This window comes from Azolla caroliniana, unplaced genomic scaffold, assembly GCF_043228905.1.
Source record: "Azolla caroliniana isolate FFs.n. ecotype wild unplaced genomic scaffold, voAzoCaro1.0.p SCAF_6, whole genome shotgun sequence".
Taxonomy (NCBI): Eukaryota; Viridiplantae; Streptophyta; class Polypodiopsida; order Salviniales; family Salviniaceae; genus Azolla; species Azolla caroliniana.
The window spans coordinates 13,099,513-13,120,031 of record NW_028230441.1 but is presented as its reverse complement, the minus strand read 5'-3'; the positions used below and the strand labels follow the sequence as shown (position 1 = coordinate 13,120,031).

General features: G+C 46.2%; 1 protein-coding gene across 1 annotated transcript; it reads right to left on the bottom strand.

The window, feature by feature from the left end:
- Nucleotides 1-18,503: 18,503 nt before the first annotated feature.
- On the bottom strand, nt 18,504-19,549 carry LOC147863156 (uncharacterized). Its single transcript, XM_087321774.1, has one exon. The coding sequence runs from the start codon at nt 19,547-19,549 to the stop codon at nt 18,605-18,607; it is 945 nt and encodes a 314-aa protein (XP_087177900.1). The 3' UTR covers nt 18,504-18,604.
- Between the last annotated feature and the right edge of the window lie 970 nt (nt 19,550-20,519).

The window sequence follows — 20,519 nt, the reverse complement described above, 5'->3', positions numbered from 1 at the left end:
AGATTAATGGTTTCACCGTCTTGATGAGATTAAGATTACATCTTTTGTTAGACTTGAAAATGTTTTAAGTATAAGAGGTAACATTGCAATACTTAATGTCATCATCTATAAATTTAGTGCTCATTAACATCGATAAATTCACAACGCAAGAAATGTAGACAATATTCATAAACAATTTTGATAAATCCACAACTCCTAAAATGTAGATGATATTCATAAACTGTCAAAACTGTCAAACTTTAGATGTGAACATTAATATATCAATTTGAACATATCACACAGTTATCAGGGTATCTACAATGTTATCCTCTTCTTTCTTTTGAGAATTCCCCTACAAAATTTGTGAAGTAAATGGCATTTGCGAAGTTCAATTACCATCAATACAATTATTAATGTTTTTTTGCTAATCAATGAAGCACATGTTCACCATAAGGTATCTTGTTGTGCAACATACATCTTTGCAGTATTGATATGTATCTTTTTCACTTGTAAAAACATAGATTTCAGTATAATTTGAGTTCATGTTTAAAAAACCTCGTTTATTTGAAAAACAAGAAGTTTTTAAATATGAACTCGATATGTTGTACCGAGTTGATGTAAAAAACAGAGTTTTGATCATAATTCCATACAATGTACGGAATTCGTGTTCAAAGTTTTTTTTACTAGATTTAAAAAATATTAATAATAATAGTTGAGCTTGAGTTCATATAAAAACCAGATTTTTCATCATAATTCGATACAATGTATCGAGTTCATGTTTAAAGTATATTTTTCTAATTTTTTTTTCAATTTTTTTCAATTTTATTTATGGAAAAAAATAATTTTAAACATGAATTCGATACATTGTATCGACTTGTGATAAAAAATCTGGTTTTTTCATCATTTATTAAAGCTCAAAAGAAAAAACAAAAAACCAAAATAAATAGAAAAAAAGCAATTTTTTTAAAAACCTCAAAATAAAGCTTTAAACATGAACTCGATACATTGTATCCAGTTCATGTCAAAAAGTTAGATTTTCAACATGAACTCAATAAAATGTATCGAGTTCGTGTAGAAAAGTCGATTTACTTGATACAATGTATCGAGTTCGTGTTGAAAAGGTAACTTGTTTAAAGCTTTTTTTTTTTGGGTTTTTTAAAAAAATTGCTTTTTTTTCTATTTATTTTGGTTTTTTGTTATTTTTTTTGAATTTTTTTTTGAGCTGTAATAAATGATGAAAAAACTAGAGTTTACATCACAAGTCGATACAATGTATCAAATTCATGTTTAAAATTATTATTTTTCTATAAAACAAATTGAAAAAAATAAAAAAAAATTGAAAAAAATTTAGAAAAATATACTTTAAACATGAACTCGATACATTGTATCGAATTGTGATGAAAAATCTGGTATTTATATGAACTCAAGCTCAACTTATTATTATTAAATTATTTTAAATCCGGTAAAAAAAACTTTAAACATGAATTCAATACATTGTATAGAATTATGATCAAAACTCTGTTTTTTACATCAACTCGATACAACATATGGAGTTCATGTTTAAAAATCTTCTTGTGTTTCAAATAAAAGAGGTTTTTTAAACATGAACTCAAATTATAGTGAAATCTATGTTTTTACAAGAGAAAATTATGCATATCGATATTGCAAAGATGTATGTTGCATAACAAGATACCTTACGGTGAACATGTGCATCATTGATTAACAAAAAACCATTAATAATTGTGTTGATGGTAATTGAACCTTGCAAATGTCATTTTCATGGTCTATAAAGTATTCTCGTGGTTCTCAATGACCACTTCAAGCACTTGATGTTGATCTTCATAGTTTGGTTCATCTACAACAGAGAAACATTTATGTGGAACAAAGGATGACAACACGAGCATAACTCAGGTGACAAGGAAACTTGGAAGAACTCAAGGTGGGGATATTAATAACTACACATGTAGATGGCCATGAGCTAGGGTACCAATTCTGCATTGGTAAAGTTTTGGACGTGATGATGCATTAAACCTTTGTAATACATCTATCATTGACATCAGTTGGGTGGATATCATTGTGTATGACTTTACACTGACAAAAGTTGGATGTTTAAGGACAACAATGATATACATAATAAAAGAGATATTACCAAGTCTAGAAGATATCTTAGATTGAAGGTGAAGAAGATTTACTGCACACAACCCAAATGTATTTGTTGTGCAACTATGTGTAACAAATTTAGACAACATTTTATTGAATGAAATAAAAACGTTCATTGTTTTGAAATCCTCTGGTTTTGATTTCTTTAAGATCTAAAAACTTATTAGTTGTCATTTTTCTTTAAAAATACACAAAGTTATTTTTCGTATTTGACCAAAATTTGGCATTTTTCAATTTTACCAAATGGTGAAATTTTCAACTTTTTCCATCAAGTTTTAGAGAACATGTGATACCAGTATCAAGGTGTTTTGTGAAATGGCAAAAAAAAACCCCAAAATCAAACGGAATATTCCTTATCCTTCCACATGTGAACGCGAACGTGTTTTGTCTATTCTCTCTCTCTTGCTTGTTCTCTTGTCTAAGCTCTCTCTCCCACTATCTCTTAATATTGAGCCTCGTCTACTTGTCCTTGACAATCTTGTGGTCTTGCTTATGCGCTCACTCTCTCTTAGTACTTAGCCTCATTCCACCCGTTTGTGACAGGCACTCCCGATGGCCACACCGGACATGTCAATGAAAACGTGGAAAGGTTCTGACCAGTTGGGAGGTTGCACCATCGGTGTATGCAATAGCATCACCTTGAGGGATATGTAAGAATCTTCTTCCGTTGTTGACCATTGAAATGGAACCCAATGTACCGCCACGTGCAATGGTGTCACAAACTCGTCTAGGTAACACAACATTCAATTGTGCCACCTGATTTGTCCCAAAAATTAGTTGAGAGCTTTTGGTGTGGTTGGAGCCGGGGAATTCAATATGGCCCAAACTTTGTCGGGATCCATAGCATTCCCTTTGCGGCTGACAATGTGTCCGAGTAGAGTGCCGCTCGAAATGTAAAATGCACATTTGGCAGGGTTTAAGCTTAGCGGAGCTTGGTGGCATCGATTGAGACAGAGGCGTTAGTGGGCGAGATGCTCAAGCTCATGGCCATACACAACAAAATTGTGCAAAAAGACTTGCATGAAGGCCAGAATGTAATTGTCCAAAAAATATCGGCGGTAATTCACTGGAAAGTGACTGATGTTGTTTTCAATATGGACATCATGACGACTGCCATGAAAACACCCCATTCGGTTACGAATGCGGACTTCTCTTGGTCATCAGGGTGCATATGGATCTGATTGTACCCGCTGATCCCATCTAAAAAACTATAACATTCATGACATGCCACCGCGTCGAGCACCCCATCCGTAAACGAAAGAGGAAATGCATCTGTGACAGTTGCGGCATTCAGCTTGCGGTAGTCGACATAAACCCGTATTTATCCATTTTTCTTTGGAACAATGACGATAGGGCTTAACCGTGTTGCCCGTTTCATTGGCCGAATGAACCCCACTCGGAGGAGTTTGTTGATTTCCTCCTTTACTTGCGCGACGTAATTGGGGTTCATTCGGTAGTGGCGTTGTTGTTCAAGTCGTGCGCCATGTTGTAGATGAATCTGGTGCTGATAGTATTGAGGATCTAACCCCTTCATGTCGTTGTACGACCAGGCGAACACATCTTGGTATTCCGTGAGCAGCCCAACCAATGTTGAATGTTCATCGGAAGCCAGTTCCTTTGCAATTTTTAGGGTGTGTGGATCGGTGGGGGAGCTGAGGTTGATCTCCTCTAGTGTGGATGCCTTTACTCATTGAGAAATAGCTAGTTCACATTTAAGAGCGTCGCATGCATGCCGTAATTCCTCAATGGACTTCGGATTAGGTTCATGGTGGATATCTTCCTCTTCGGTGGCCGGCTCGAAAACATAAGGTCCAACGGCTGTGATGACATCAATTTCAAATAGGGGAACAATCGTTGGGTGTTCCTCTAGGAAGTGGTCAACTTCCTCTTTGGTGAATCCATCAAGCATGTCGACACCTTTTGCATATAATGGAGCGGTGTCTTGTGGAGTAGAGATCCTTTCCTCCTTGACGACCCGAACCTTGGTATTCCCGCGTCGGAATGAGATTTTCGCTCCAATGCTACTTAATATTGGCCATGCATAACCAAGGGCGTCTAAGCAACAACGAGTAAGCGCCAGGAGCGTTGAGTTGTAATACCATTGCCGAAATCATGAATGTGTGGCCTCCTAGAAAAAAATCAAGCTGCTAAATTAAACCCATCGGTCGAACCGAGCGGGTATCCGCCATTCGGAGCCAAAACGGACATGGCTCCCATTGGGTGATGCCAAGGTCGTGGCATGTGGAATCACTGATGACGTTGACTCCTGAGCCACCATCGACAACACAACCCACCCTTTGATCACGAGCTTAACCGTGGGGTTCTGGGAGTCCATTAATGGTGGGCCGGCCCTTGGCTCGATAAGGTGTACTAGCAAGGTTTTTAGCTCATTGCCTGTTGTTAAAGATGCCACCGTGTTGACGGGAACTGCACACTCCCTATACGCAATGCTCGGCCACAACCGAGCTTAGAATCATACACAGAAAACGGGAAATAATGAACGACACGAAGAAGAGACGAGTACGCAGGATGTTTACGTGGAAAACCCAAACTAAGGGAAAAACCACGGTAGCCCACAGGCTGCAAACTATCACTATGTTAGAATGTACAACAGTGAGTTCACGGAGGCAACGACCTCGTGCTCACGATCCTCGCCACAGGCGGCGGTTACAACAGAGGCAACAACCTCTTTCTCTCTCTCTCTCTCTCTGTACACAGTTACGCTCTCTCTCTCTCCTTGCACCAACAAGAATGACAACTACTACTAAAAGTTTGCCCTAAGTCATATTTATACTAATATGACTTTTCGGCTATTTACAAATATAGCCACGATGGACTCTTAGAAACATATTTACGAATATGTCTCTTCATCTGGATCTCACCGACATCCGGCTCTCCGTAGCCGGGTACTCCTCATCCGGTTCTCACCGGGTCTGCACCATCCAGCTCTCCGTAGCCGGGTACTCCTCATTCGGTTCTCACCGGGTCTGCACCATCCGACTCTCCGTAGCCCGGTACTCGTCATCCGGTTCTCACCGAGTCTGCACCTTCACTCCGGCATGGGGAGTTTGTTCATCAGCACTGTTCTTCTCCCTTCCCATCCGGAGGGACCTGTCTCCCAACAAACTCCCCCTTCACTCCGGCATGTGGTGTCTTACCAATCCAATTCTCTTCCGGCATGCATCCAGCTTGTCGGGTATCAACACTTTGGTCAGCATATCTGACCCGTTCTCGGCCGTGTGGATCTTCATCAGCGCGAACTCCTGGTCATCTACTCTTTCCCGGATCCAGTGATATCTTCGCTGGATATGCTTCGTCCGGGAATGATAGGCCGCATTCTTAGCAAGATGGATGGCACTTTGACTGTCGCAATAGAGTCGTTATTCATCTTGCCGGATACCGAGCTCTCCGATGATGTCCTTCATCCATAATATTTCCTTGCCGGCTTCCACAACTGCCATGTACTCCGTCTCCGTGGTTGACAATGCAACTGTCTTCTGTAGCCTCAACTGCCATGAAACAGCTCCCCGTGCATATGTCATTACATACCCGGATGTAGACCGGCTGGTATCCACATCAGCCGACCTGTTTGAATCTGTGAAACCGTCAAATTGAGGTTTTCCGGAGCCGAATCAGAGACACATATTTGAAGTGCCCTTCAAATACCGGAGTATCCATTTGACCGCGTTCCAGTGCTCCTTGCCGGGATTGCTCATAAACCGGCTCACCACTCCGACTGCGTATCCTATATCCGGTCGGGTACAAACCACTGTGTACATTAAGCTCCCGACGGCAGAGGCATATGGAATCTTCATCATATCCGCCTTCTTTGCTTTCGTCTTCGGGCTTTGCTTACCGGATAATCGGCAGTTTGCCGGAAGTGTCGATCTGACCGGTTTCACATCTGACATGTTGAACCGGTGAAGCACCTTTGTCACGTACCAGCCATAATTGCTTTGCTGGCGGGTTCCTGATAATATGCATCCCCAACATCTGTCTTGCCGGACCCAAGTCTTTCATTGAGAAGGTCTAGTTGAGGGCCTTCTTCAGAATCCGTATTTTGACTTGGTCCCATCCAACGATCAACATGTCGTCCACGTACAGAAGGAGTATCAGGAAGTCGCCTCCTTCGAACTTCTTCACAAACACAGAATGATCGGCTTGCGTCTTGTGGTACCCTTGATCGGTCATGAAGGAGTCAAACTTTCGGTACCATTGTCGGGGAGCCTGCTTCAGTCCGTACAGGCTCTTCTTCAACCGGAAAACCAAGTGCTCCTTCCCTTTCTCCACGAATCCTTCCAGTTGTTGCATGTAGATCTCCTCTTCGAGGTCACCGTGAAGGAATGCCGTCTTCACGTCTAACTGCTCTACCTCGAGGTCCATGGTTGCCGCTATACTGAGCACCGTCCGGATGGAGGTCATCTTTACTACCGGGGCAAATATCTCGTCGAAGTCCACGCCCTTCTTCTGCTAGAACCCCTTCACCACGATCCTGGCTTTGTATCTCGGAGGGTTGCCGGCATCTCCCGGTTTCAACTTGTACACCCACTTGTTTCGGAGTGCCCACTTTCCTTTCGGCAACTCCACCAATTCGTACGTATGGTTCTCATGCAGGGAATCCATCTCATCCTGCATGGCACTTAACCATTTGCGACCGTGGGTGTCATCCTTCGCTTCTTCGAAGCTTTCTGGCTCCCCCTCATCGGTTAGCAGCACATGCTTTGCATCTGGAAATCTCCGGGGGGCCCTTCTCTCTCTTAGAGGATATCTCCGTCTCTGGGCTTTGGTAACCGGCTCCTTTATTTGCTCTTCATCCGAATCTGATTCGGGGTCTTGGCCGGTTCCAGTTTCAGCTTCCTCTACTTCTTCTTCTGCCGGTTCGATATCCTCACCGTAACCGGCTAGCTCCTCGAGTGCTAACCGGTCTCTTGCCGGTTGGGTCTGTTCATTGTAGAGTCTATCCTTACCGGTCGACTCGGAGTTCATTATCTTCTTCTCCGACTCCCAGTCGGCAAGCGTCTTGTCCTCCATGAAGATAATATCTCGGCTCCGGAATACCTTCTTGTCGACCAGGTCCCACACTCGGTAGCCGAACTCATCGTCACCGTAACCGAGGAATATGCATGGCCGGGTCTTTGGATCTAACTTTCCTCTCCGGTCCTTAGCTACATGCATGTACGCGAGACACCCGAATACCTTCAGATGCCAGTAGGATACTTCCTTACCGGTCCAGACTCTCTGTGGTGTGTCTCCGTTCAAGGGTACTGAGGGTGATCTGTTTATCACAAATGTCGCCGTCGACAGTGCCTTAGCCCAAAACTTCTTGGGTAGTTTTGCATGCACCAGCATTCTCCGGACCCTCTTCATTATGGTCCGGTTCATCCTCTCGACAAGCCCGTTTAGTTCCGGTGTCTTCGGCACGGTAAATTCGGGCCGGATTCCCTTCGAGCGGCAGTACTCCTCGAACTGCCCCCGGTATTCTCCTCCGTTATCTGCTCGAACCGCGTTCAGCTTCCGGCCGGTTTCTCTTTCCACTCTCGCGTGGAGCTCTTTGAAGACGGATAGCACCTGATCTTTCGTCTTCAACGGTGTGGCCCACAGCTTCCGGCTGTGGTCATCTATGAATGTCACGACCGCGATTGTTATGGGGAGGTCGTCGATTGTGTGGTTGATATCTCGGTTCATAGTAGGTGTCCCGATCGTAATCATATCGGTAATAGTCGTTGTCTGATTGATAGCGGTCCTCGCAATATCGGTGGCGGTCGTCCTCGGGTCGAGGCCGATTGTCTAGCCGGTAATGCGGCTCCTCGGACCGGTTCCGATTATCCCGACGATAATGATTTGGCTTGGGTCAGTATCCTTCGTCACGGTGATACCGATCATCATACCAGGGCCACTCAGTGTCACGATTCCGAGGTAGAGGACGATCATCCTGTTGACGGCGATTGTGGCATGGTTTGATTTGTCGTACAGTCACAGAGGATGTACGATTGAGCATGTTGTATTCACATTGTTTGACCGTATGTACTCGAGAATGGCAGATCGGGCAGTGGGGATGAAGAGGGTAATCCACGGCCGAGTGGCCAGAGTTCAAGCACATTGTACATTGAAGATCCTGCCAAAACTGGGTTTCTTCATTAGTCAGCAAGGCATTTTGGAGAGAGCCCATTGAGAAAGAAGTGCTATGTTGTGCTTTATCCAGAGCTAGGACGCGAGCGACCACCTGCTCAATGGTCTGTTGTGAAAAATCGCTCAAGGCGAGAGTTGTTCGCAAAGGTTCCCGGAGTCCGCCAAGGAATGTGTCTTTTAAATGATTGACCAATACATCTTGCGCGAGTTGCCGATAAAGATAATGTAAAAGAATACGTGTGCGGAAGCGTATGCATAAGAGCATAGAGTACACGGTTCGGAAGTACGATAGTTCCGTAAAACCCAGAAATCACAGAGGAAGAGAGAGAGAGAGAGAGAGAGAGAGAGTAGAAAATACAAAACTATATTCAAAAATAATTCTTTGTATGTTCTCTCTGTACATGCTTGGTGCTCAGTGAGCACCTTTTATACAAGCCATGACTATCGGGTTGACACAAGTACTGACAGTACTTGACTGCTCATAAATGAGCCTTCTGTTAGGAATCGACGCTCCGATTCACCTTCACCGCTCGGCCACAACCAAGTAATCGCGAATCAATGTAGCAGAAAATAGGAACCACAGAGAGAAACACACGAATACACAGGGATTAACGTGGAAAACCCTAGATGGGAAAAACCACGGGAGTACAAGACTCCAAACCAACACTATACAAAGAGAAGTATACAATGGCGAGCTGCAAGGCGACGACCTTGAGCTCGCTGTCCTCGCCACAGGCGGCGGAAATACACAGAGGCGTCGTCCTCTTCCTCTCTCACGCTCTCTCTCTCTCTCTCTCTCACGGCTGCTCCCTCTTCACTCCTCTTGAGTGGAAAAACAGAAAAATAATGAGCAACACTAAAACAGTTTGCCCTAAGTCATATTTATACATATATGACTTTGGGGCTATTTACAACTATAGCCTCAGGGGCCCATAGCAAACATATTCACGGATATGTCCCTGCATCCGGATCGCTCTCCGGGTACATTCGTCATCCGGCTCCGAAGCCGGGGTCTTCATCATCCGGTTCCGAAACCGAAACCGGGCTCGTCGGCATTCATCTCCGACATCCGACCATCCCATTCGAAGGGACCGTAATCCCAACAAACTCCCCCTTCACTTCGGCATGGGATGTCTTTCCAATCCGATCCTCTTCCGGCATGCTTCCAGCTTGTCGGGTGTGAGCACCTTGGTCAGCATATCCGACCCGTTCTCGTCCGTGTGGATCTTTGTCAGCACGAACTCCTTGTCTTCTATCCTTTCCCGGATCCAGTGATATCTTCGCTGGATGTGCTTCGTCCGGGAGTGATAGGCCGCGTTCTTCGCAAGGTGGATTGCACTCTGACTGTCGCAGTAGAGTCGGTACTCCTCCTGCCGGATACCGAGCTCTCTAATGAAGTCCTTCATCCATATTATTTCCTTGCCGGCTTCAACAGCTGCCATATACTCCGCCTCCGTGGTTGACAACGCAACCGTCTTCTGCAGCCTCGACTGCCATGAAACAGCTCCCCCTGCATACGTCATCACATACCCTGATGTGGACCGGCTGGTATCTGCATCAGCCGACATATCCGAATCGGTGAAGCCGTCGAGTTCGGGCTTACCGGAGCCGAATCGGAGGCACACGTTTGCCGTGCCCTTCAGGTATCGGAGTATCCACTTGGCCGCGTTCCAATGCTCTTTGCCGGGATTGCTCATGTACCGGCTCACCACTCCGACTGCATATCCTATGTCCGGTCTCGTACACACCATGGCGTACATCAAGCTCCCGACGGCTGAGGCATACGGCACTTTCATCATATCCTCCTTTTCAGCCTTTGTCTTGGGGCTTTGCTTGTTGGACAGCTTGCAGTTTGCCGGGAGGGTCGATCCGACCGGTCTTGCTTCTGACATGTTGAACCGGTGAAGCACCTTCGTCACGTACTTCTCCTGTGACAGCCACAACTGCTTCTTGCTCCGGTCCCGGATGATGTGCATCCCTAGTATTTGTCTCGCCGGACCCAGGTCCTTCATTGAGAAGGTTCGGTGAAGAGCCTTCTTCAGCATCCGGATATTGACCTGGTCCCGTCCGACGATCAACATGTCGTCCACGTACAGGAGGAGTATTAGAAAGTCTCCTCCTTCGAACTTCTTCACAAACACGCAGTGGTCGGACTGCGTTTTGAGGTACCCTTCGTCGGTCATGAAGGAGTCAAACTTCCGGTACCAATGCCGGGGAGCCTGCTTCAGTCCGTAAAGGCTCTTCTTCAACCGGCATACCAGGTGCTCCTTCCCTTTCTTCTCGAATCCTTCCGGTTGCTGCATGTAGATCTCTTCTTCGAGGTCACCGTGAAGGAATGTCGTCTTCACGTCCATCTGTTCTACCTCGAGGTCCATGCTTGCCGCTATGCTCAGCACCGTCCGGATGGAGGTCATCTTCACTACCGGGGCAAATATCTCGTCGAAGTCGACGCCCTTCTTCTGCTGAAACCCCTTCACCACGATCCTGGCTTTGTATCTCGGGGGGTTTCCGGCATCTCCCGGTTTCAGCTTGAACACCCACTTGTTTCGAAGTGCCCGCTTTCCTTTCGGCAACTCCACAAGTTCATATGTGTGGTTCTCATGCAGGGAATCCATCTCGTCCTGCATGGCACTCAACCACCTGCGGCTCCCCCTCGTCGGTTAGCAGCACGTGCTCTGGTTCCGGAAATCTCCGGGGGGCCCTTCTCTCTCTTAGAGGATATCTCCGTTCCGGAGCTTCGGTAACCGGTTCTTCCGATTCTTCTTCATCCGAATCCATTTCGGGATCGGGGCCGGTTCCGGTATCATTTTCATCTTCTTCGGCCGGTTCTGTTTCTTCACCGTCTTCGGCCGGATCCTCGAGTGCTAACCGGTCCCTTGCCGGTCGGGACTGCTCCTTGTAGAGTTGATCCTCACCGGTCGACTTGGAGCTCTTCATCTTCTTCTCCGATTCCCAGTCGGCGAGTGTCTTGTCCTCCATGAAGATGATGTCTCGACTCCTGAATATCTTCTTGTCGACCGGGTCCCATACTCGGTAGCCGAACTCATCGTCGCCGTAACCGAGGAATATGCATGGCCGGGTCTTTGGATCTAGCTTTCATCTCCGGTCCTTTGCCACATGCACGTATGCGAGACACCCGAACACCTTCAGATGCCGGTAGGATACTTCCCTACCGGTCCACACTCTCTGCGGCGTGTCTCCGTCCAAAGGTGCTGAGGGTGATCTGTTTATCACGTATGTCGCCGTCGACATTGCCTCAGCCCAAAACCCCTTGGGTAATTTCGCATGCGCCAGCATACTCCGGACCCTCTCCATTATGGTCCGGTTCATCCTCTCGGCCAGCCCGTTCAGTTCCGGCGTCTTCGGCACAGTAAACTCGAGTCGGATTCCCTTCGAGCGACAGTACTCCGCGAACTGCCCCCGGTATTCCCCTCCGTTATCCGCTCGTATCGCTTTCAGCTTCTTGCCGGATTCCCTTTCCACTCTCGCGTGGAGTTCTTTGAAGACGCACAACACTTGGTCCTTTGTCTTCATCGGTGCCGTCCACAGTTTTCGGCTATGATCATCGATGAATGTTACGAAGTACTGGGCTCCGCCATGTGACTTCGTTTCTACCTGACACACGTCAGTGTGCACCAACTCCAATGGAGCGCTACGTCTCGTCGGTGGCCTTGAGTGGAAGGAGGTTCGGTTCTGCTTACCGGCCAGGCAATCGGTGCACTTCTCCAGGTGCACATGCTTCACTGGGATAAGGTTGTCTTCTGCAAGCCTCTTCATCCCCTTCTCACTCATGTGGCACAGTCTCTTGTGCCACAGCTCACCGGCAGTGTCGGCTGCCACATTCAGCTCTTCCGGACATAACCGGGCATTCATCAGGTACAGTGTGTTGACTTTCCGGGCCCGAGCCACTATCAGGCTCCCCTTGCTGAACTTCATTATGCCGTTCCGGATGCTACCTATGTAGCCTTCATCGTCTAGCCTCCCGGCCGAAATCAGGTTCAATCGAACCTCCGGAACGTGTCGGACATCCTTCAGCAGCATTTTGCATCCGGTCGGGGTTGTCAACCACACGTCTCCTATGCCGGCAATCCGACACGTACCTTCATTTCCCATCCGAACACAGCCATGCTCACCGGCTGTGTAGGATGAGAAGTATCTTCTCTCCGGGGTCAGGTGGAACGATGCTCCGGAATCGACCACCCAGGTCGTCTCATCGCCGGCAACGTTTAGCTCACCTTCTTCGGTGATGAGCATGATTTCTTCCTCACTTGCCGCGAGTGCCGTTGTTCCTTTCCGGTCCTGCCCTCGCCGATCCGAACCTCTCCGGTCCGTGGCTCCCCGGTATGCACCGTTTCTCTCCGGTGACTTCTTCGAGTCGGTGTCGTCGGCTCCGTTGTCTTTTCGGTAATGCCGACAATTCTTTCGGAAGTGCCCCGGCTTCCCACAGTGGAAGCATGTGGGTCTTCCTCTTGACTGCGACCGGGTCCCCGACTTCTCCCGTCTTTGCGGACTCCGGTCCCATTGTCTTCCCCGATCCGATTCGGTAAGCAGCGCCTTCGAGTCGGAGGCCGGTTCTTTATCTCTCCGACGCGCTTCTTCGTTCAAAATACTTGTCTTTACCGTTTGCAAGGACAAGTTATCTTCTGTGCAGGAGGTGCTGAGAGTCACCACCAAGTTCTCCCAGCTTTCCGGCAATGTACACATCAGGATGATGGCTTGCATTGCATCCTCCAACGGGAACTTGATCGCCGCAAGCTGATTCACGAATCCCATGAACGTGCTTACGTGTTCCACCATACTCTCGCCGTCCCGGTACTTGAGATTCACTATCTTCCTCATCAGGGAGGTCCGGTTCAACGCATTCTTCCTCTCATAGAGGCCCGACAGCTTCTTCCACATCTCATATGCGTTGGTGTCGTTCGCCACATGTTGTAGGACGCTTACATCGACATATTGTCGGATCGTCGCTACGGCTTTCCGGTTCAGGAGCTTCCACTCCGACTCAAGTACCCCTTTCGGTATTTCCGACCTGTCAATCGGTTCGTACAGGTCCCGAACAATCAGAAGATCCTCCATCTTGATCTTCCAGTCGGTGTAATTCTACGCATTCAGCACCATCATCCCCGGCTGCCCGCTGCCGCCGCCTTCCATTTTCTGCAGCAGTTCGCTCTGATACCAGTTTGTTAGGAATCGACGCTCCGATTCACCTTCACCGCTCGGCCACAACCAAGTAATCGCGAATCAATGTAGCAGAAAATAGGAACCACAGAGAGAAACACACGAATACACAGGGATTAACGTGGAAAACCCTAGATGGGAAAAACCACGGGAGTACAAGACTCCAAACCAACACTATACAAAGAGAAGTATACAATGGCGAGCTGCAAGGCGACGACCTTGAGCTCGCTGTCCTCGCCACAGGCGGCGGAAATACACAGAGGCGTCGTCCTCTTCCTCTCTCACGCTCTATCTCTCTCTCTCTCTCTCACGGCTGCTCCCTCTTCACTCCTCTTGAGTGGAAAAACAGAAAAATAATGAGCAACACTAAAACAGTTTGCCCTAAGTCATATTTATACATATATGACTTTGGGGCTATTTACAACTATAGCCTCAGGGGCCCATAGCAAACATATTCACGGATATGTCCCTGCATCCGGATCGCTCTCTGGGTACATTCGTCATCCGGCTCCGAAGCCGGGGTCTTCATCATCCGGTTCCGAAACCGAAACCGGGCTCGTCGGCATTCATCTCCGACATCCGACCATCCCATTCGAAGGGACCGTAATCCCAACACCTTCTACACTAACTCCCAAAACTATTCCTTACGTTCTAACAGCCTTCCGGTTTAAACACCACCACGACCATATTTTGCGTACGGTTTTATGCACCCACCCAGTCTACGTAGTGGGTTACACACCCGTTTACGCACCCAATGTTATGCTTGTCTCTCAACACTCTCCCTCAAGCTCAACTTGAGGTTCCATATGCTTTTCTGGGTCTTCGCTCCGGCTTCTCCTGGCTTCACGCCTCGCTCGCGCTCCTCGACCCGTCCGATTCCACGCACTTCGACCCTTCCGGTCGGCTTGTCTGCTCATGTGGCCCTTCTCAGCTCCCTTGCTGTCGCGGTGTTGGTGCCTCTTTCGATGCCCTTTTCTCCACTTGGCCCTCAGTTGATTCGTAATGTCCGAATCGAACATTTTGATTAAATCGGACATTTTCGATTCATTCCCGCTTTTACTCGAATTGGCTGTCTCCAATTCGTCTTCTGTCTTCAAGCCCTTAATACATCCGACCATGTCTTAGTCTTGGCCTTTACGCCTTTCTTGGCTTTGTTTCCCCTTCGTTCGGCTGTCTTCAGCTCTTCCTTGTGATTACGGCCCCTGTTTTCTTCTTCGGCTTCTTCATCCGGCCCGAAATCAAATTCTTCATCCGATTCGGCATCACGGTTATGATGGAAATAAAAGACACTTTCCAAACTTCACCTCTCGGCCACAACCAAGGAAACACACGAATCGTTGTTGCAGAAAATGGGAAATGCAAAAGTAAATAAGTGGACACACGATTTAACGTGGAAAACCCTGTACGGGAAAAACCACGGGAGTACAAGACTCCGAACCAAAACTATGCACAGAGAAATATACAATGGCGAGCTGCAAGGCGACGACCTTGAGCTCGCTGTCCTCGCCACAGGCGGCGGAATTACACAGAGGCGTCGACCTCTTCCTCTCTCACACTCTATCTCTCTCACGGCTGCTCTCTCTTCACTCCTCTTGAGTGGAAAAACAGAAAAATGAGTAGCAACATCAAAACTGTTTGCCCTAAGTCATATTTATACACATATGACTTTGGGGCTATTTACAACTATAGCCTCAAGGGCCCTTGGCAAACATATTCACAGATATGTCCCCGCATCCGGATCTCTCTCCGGGTACATTCGTCATCCGGCTCCGAAGCCGGGGTCTTCATCATCCGGTTCCGAAACCGCAACCGGGCTTGTCGTCATTCATCTCCGGACATCCGACCATCCCATCCGGAGGGACCGTAATCCCAACAGGTTACTACCGCTCTGTTCACACTCCTATTCCTGTTCTTGTCTCCCCCTCAAGTTCAGCGTGTGGAGGTGCTGCAAACCCAACTCAATCGAGAAATGTCGTAACTTGTCGAGACCAAGGGGCTTGGTGAAAATGTCGGCAACCTGCTGACCCGTCAGAACATACACCAATTCGACTTCACCAGAAAGGACACACTCGCAGACAAAATGGTAGTGCACCTCAATATGCTTAGTCCAAGCATGGAATACAGGGTTTTTCGCAAGATGGATGCTGCTGAGGTTGTCATAGTAGATCGTTGTTGGATCGGACACCTCTACGTGCAAATCCCGTAATAGCCGTTTCAGCCAAATGACTTTGCATGTAACGACAGTCGTTCCTCGATATTCGACGTCTGTGATCGACAATGCTACTGTCGATTTCTTCTTACTGCTCCACGTGATTGTCACACTTCCCAATGAGAATGCATATCCGGATGTGGATTGACGATCGTGGGCATTTTCGGCGCAATCGGCATCCGTGTAGTCGATTAACTGTTGGGCTACATCTGCAGGATACAACAAAGCCATGTCTTTCGTGCCGCTGACATATCGTAATATCCTTTGTGCGCACTCAAGGTGTTCGGTTGTGGGCTGTGACATAAATTGACTAATCATTCCGACTGGATAGCTGAGGTCTGGTTGAGTGACCATCAAGTAGATGAGGCTTCCGACAATCTGTCGAAACCGTGTCGGGTCGTACGCCTTTCCCGAATTTTGGCGAAGCTTTACGTTTCTATCCAGAGGGGTTGAGATGGGCTTACAATCTGCTATCACGAACTTGAAGAGCATATTCAGTACATAATGACGTTGATTGATCAATATGCCTTCGGGGGAACGGATCACTTCGATCCCGAGGAAGTAATGACGGTCGCTAAGATCTTTCATTTTGAATGGTGCCGCAAGCTAAGACTTTACATGGCCAATTTCTTGCAGGTGGGCACCGGCAATGACTAAATCATCAACATAAAGTAAAAGACAAACCGGTCCATATCGACCTTGCCGAACGAACAACAAGGAGTTCGACTTTGATGTCATAAACCCCATTCTACGCAACTGTTGCAGAATCCGTGTTTCAAGCTCACGGGGCTTTCTTAAGGCCATATAATGCCTTCTTCAATCGGCAGACTGCCGAAGTGTTCTGTTCGGATAGAAAACTGGGGGGCTATAGCATGTACACCGCTGTGACTCACCCTGCTTCCGGAGGCTTTGGAATTGCTTCTGGCATTTCGATTATGCCACACATTCTGCTCTTTTCAGCCGCCTCCATTGCATGCCGATCCGCCCCATCCACCATCTTCCTCCATGTACAACATCTTGCTGTTGGTGTGCATACTCGTTGATGCACCCGTGTGATTTTCCTCTACGAGCAACATCGACTGAAGCTCGACGAACAAAGGCGTAATCTCCCTTGTGCAAACCGCCGTTTGGAATGCTCCGAACTTTGACGCTAACCCTCCAAGACAAACCTGCACCATTTCGTCCTCCTTGACATTCACGTTGACGGAGGTGAGAGAATCTCAGATCTCCTTGATTCGGGCCATGTAATTGTAAAACGTAACATGCGGAAGCTATATGACACACAAAATACCAACAGGTTTAATGGAGAGCTTAAGACACGATGTACGCGGGAGAGACAGAGAGGGAAAATAACACACAGAAGAAATTGAATTCAAAATAATGTGTAAAAACTATCTGTACATAGGATGTGCTCAGGGAGCACTTTTATACAAGTCCATACAGACTGACATAAGTACTGACACGTACTTCAATGCTCATAACGGAGCTCCTACACTAACTCCCAAATATATTCCCAATGTTGAGCTTGTATCTCAACACTCCCCCTCAAGCTCAACTTGAGGCTCTTCCGGTCCTTCACTCCGGTTTCTCTTGGCTTCACGTCTCACTCACGCTCCTTGACCCGTTTGATTCCGCGCGCCTCGACCCTTACAGTCGGCTTGTCTGCTCGTGCGCCCTTTTCCAACTCCCTTACTGTCATGGTGTTGGCGCCTCTTCTGCTGCCCTTTATTCTGCTTGGCCTTCAGTTGATTCGGCGTCTCCAAATCAAACATTCGAGCCGAATCGGCTGTCTCCGATTCGTCTCCACTTTGGTTCGAATTGGCTTCATCTCCCCCATGTTTGGCTGGCTCCGTCTTTTCCTTTCGGCTGTTGCCATCTCATCCGCTTCTGGACTCTTCCATGGATACGCCTTCGGCTTCTTCAGCTGACACTAAATTGAATTTGTCATCCGATTTGATGTCGCGGTCACTTCCGCTCCTTTCCTGCTCCTTTCCTTGGTCTTGCGGGACTTTTCTCCCCCTCAAGTTTGGCACATCAAGGTGCCGCAACCCAAGCGCACCCGAGAATTGCCGCAACTTGTCTAGTCAAAGGGGCTTGGTGAAAATGTCGACGGTCTACCGATCCGTCGAAACATACTGAAGTTCAACTTCACCAGAGAGGACACACTCATGGACAAAGTGGTAGTGCACCTCAATGTGCCTAGTTCGGGTGTGGAAGACGAGGTTCTTCGCAAGTTGGATGCTACTGAGGTTGTCGCAGTAGATCATCGTCAGATCAGACACCCCCACCTGCAGATCCTTACGTAGCCGCTTCAGCCATATGGCTTCGCATATTGTGACAGCCACTCATCGATACTCGGCCTCTGTGCTTGACAATGCAACTGTCGGCTGCTTCTTGCTACTCCACGCGATCGCAGCGCTCCCAAGGGAGAACGTGAATCCGGATGTGGATCGGCGATCGCCGGCGTATCTGGCCCAATCAACATCCGTATAGCCGACTAGTCGCGCCACACTACCGATCCGATATAGTAGCCCCCGGTCCTTACTGCCACTGGCATACCTGAGTATGCGTTGCGCGCAGTGAAGGTGCTCCTCAGTTGGTGGCACAATGTACTTACTAATCAAGCTGACTGGGTAGCTTAGGTCCGGCTGGGTGATAGTCAAGTATATGAGGCTTCCGATCATTGTATGAACCATACGTACGATCCGTGCATTCGTGTTCGAGAATGATAAACACCCTCGAAGAATGATAAATACCATACTTTTGGATAAATGATTTACTATAAGGTAAATATTTTTTCATGGTAAAAAAATTTTAAAATTGCAAAAAAAAAACCCATTGCCTTCTTAATAACAATATGTTTTTTTTCGTAAATTCTAATAACAACTATCCAAAATGCCTAGTCTTCAAAAAAATTCTCAATGAGGTGTTACATCAAAACGAGCATTCCTAATCTTCATTCAAGGTGATATCATCATCTTCAAAATCATCATCCTCATCTTGTTCATCATCATCAAGATAAGCCATCACATTGGTGAGGCTCTCATTTTCATCAACTTCTTGTGCTTCTTGTTCACTTTGCAACACCAATAATCGTTCTTCATCATTTTCTTTCTCAATCATGTCAATAGTAACCTCAATAGGATTGAAACCTCTTTCTTTAATCTTCTTAAGAATACGAAGATTTGTGTACAAAAAAACCAATTTTTGCACATGATTTGAACTCAATCTATTTCTCCTTTTAGTATGTATTAATGAAAATGTACTGCAATTCCTTTCACAAGACGATGCACTTGTACCTTGAGATAACACTCTAATTGCAAGTTTCTTCAAATTGGGAGTGCTTGCTCCAAAAGTTTCCCACCATTTGATTGGTGTGCTTAATCTATTAGCATCCTTTGCAAATGGAACTTGAAACAAATTTGATGCTTGTTTTCTATATGCATAAAACTCATCTAACAAAGCATTTTGTAAAACTATATTACCACTAGCATAAAGCATGATTGTTTTCATCCAACCCATTTGTAAATCATGATCTATTTCTTGATCATTTGCTATCCATAATGGATGCAAGACATATCCCGCTGCATGCAATGGCGATTCCAACATTGTTAGTCTATGTATGCAACACTCTTTTATTTCATCAAGCTTCATAGGATCAATATCTGTCATAATGTTTATCTCCATCAACATTTGTTGTTTAAATCGATAAATCAATCCCATTGTAGCACCTTCGCTATCAGTCAAACGAAGAAGCTTTAAAATTGGTTTGCATACCTTCACAATCATCTTTACATCTACCCAAAAGTTAGCATCCAATACAATTGAAACCATCTCTTCTGCTTTCTTTGTTTTGGCACCATTCCAATTGCACCATTGTTCACTAACCACCATTCTTCTCAAACCACCATAAACTTTATCATCTAACAAATTGAAATGGTTACTAGAGTTACATCCATGGAGAAAATGAATCCATGATTGAAAGAATGATGCAAATCCAAGAACGTGCAAGTGCTCTTCAATGAATCAATCATGCTATTGACAAGCTTGTAGAAAAAATAGGTCTCTTTGAAGGTAACAATATATCTAAATTCATACAAGTAATTGTTACTGAGATGGGTAGTAAAGGGTTAAACCAACATGATGTTCAAATGAATTTTGTGAGGATGGTTGAACTCCCTTTGAGAAATAGAGTCTCTGAACTCGCAACAAGTTCTAATGATTGGGTTGCATTTGAGCAAGCTTTATTAAATGAATACATGCTTGGTGATACAATCCGAGCATCAAGGAGGAGTTTCCTGGATTGGGTGGACAAAGAAGACAAGAAGATTTCAATGATGGATTTGTTAAAAGAGTTTGAAGCTTGTTATAAACAATTAACGACGACCGAAATGATTCTTTTGGAACTAGAGAAGGTCATATCATTCTTGAAGGCATCAGACCGATCCTATCGAGAGAAACTAGTTGCATTCCTTGAAGATTGGACTACACCCACTGGTCTAGTATCTTATTGGAATCGAGTACATGAAGCCTGCAATAGAATCAACAAAAGAGCCTAATGGTGTGAAGATCTTTCGATTGTCGGGGGTATGAAAGAGATTAGTTCTCAAGATGAAGTGAAGACAACCATTAGGGAGGATATTGGGAGCCCATCAACTATTTCCAAGGTACCTGAAACAGTGATGGACGATCTTACCAAAGATATAAGAGATCTTTCATTACATGTTGCAAAGTTACAAGAAGAAAAATCCTCACAACTCCAAAAAGATTATGAAAGAAGATGTATATGGTGTGATAACGTCGATCATTCAAGAGGAGGGTGTGATAATTATCAAGAAGAGATAGACAGAGGGGTGATATTCTT

Coding starts and splice junctions, on each gene's coding strand:
- LOC147863156 (XM_087321774.1), bottom strand. CDS start 19,549: ATGGTGGTTAGTGAACAATGGTGCAATTGGAATGGTGCCAAAACAAAG.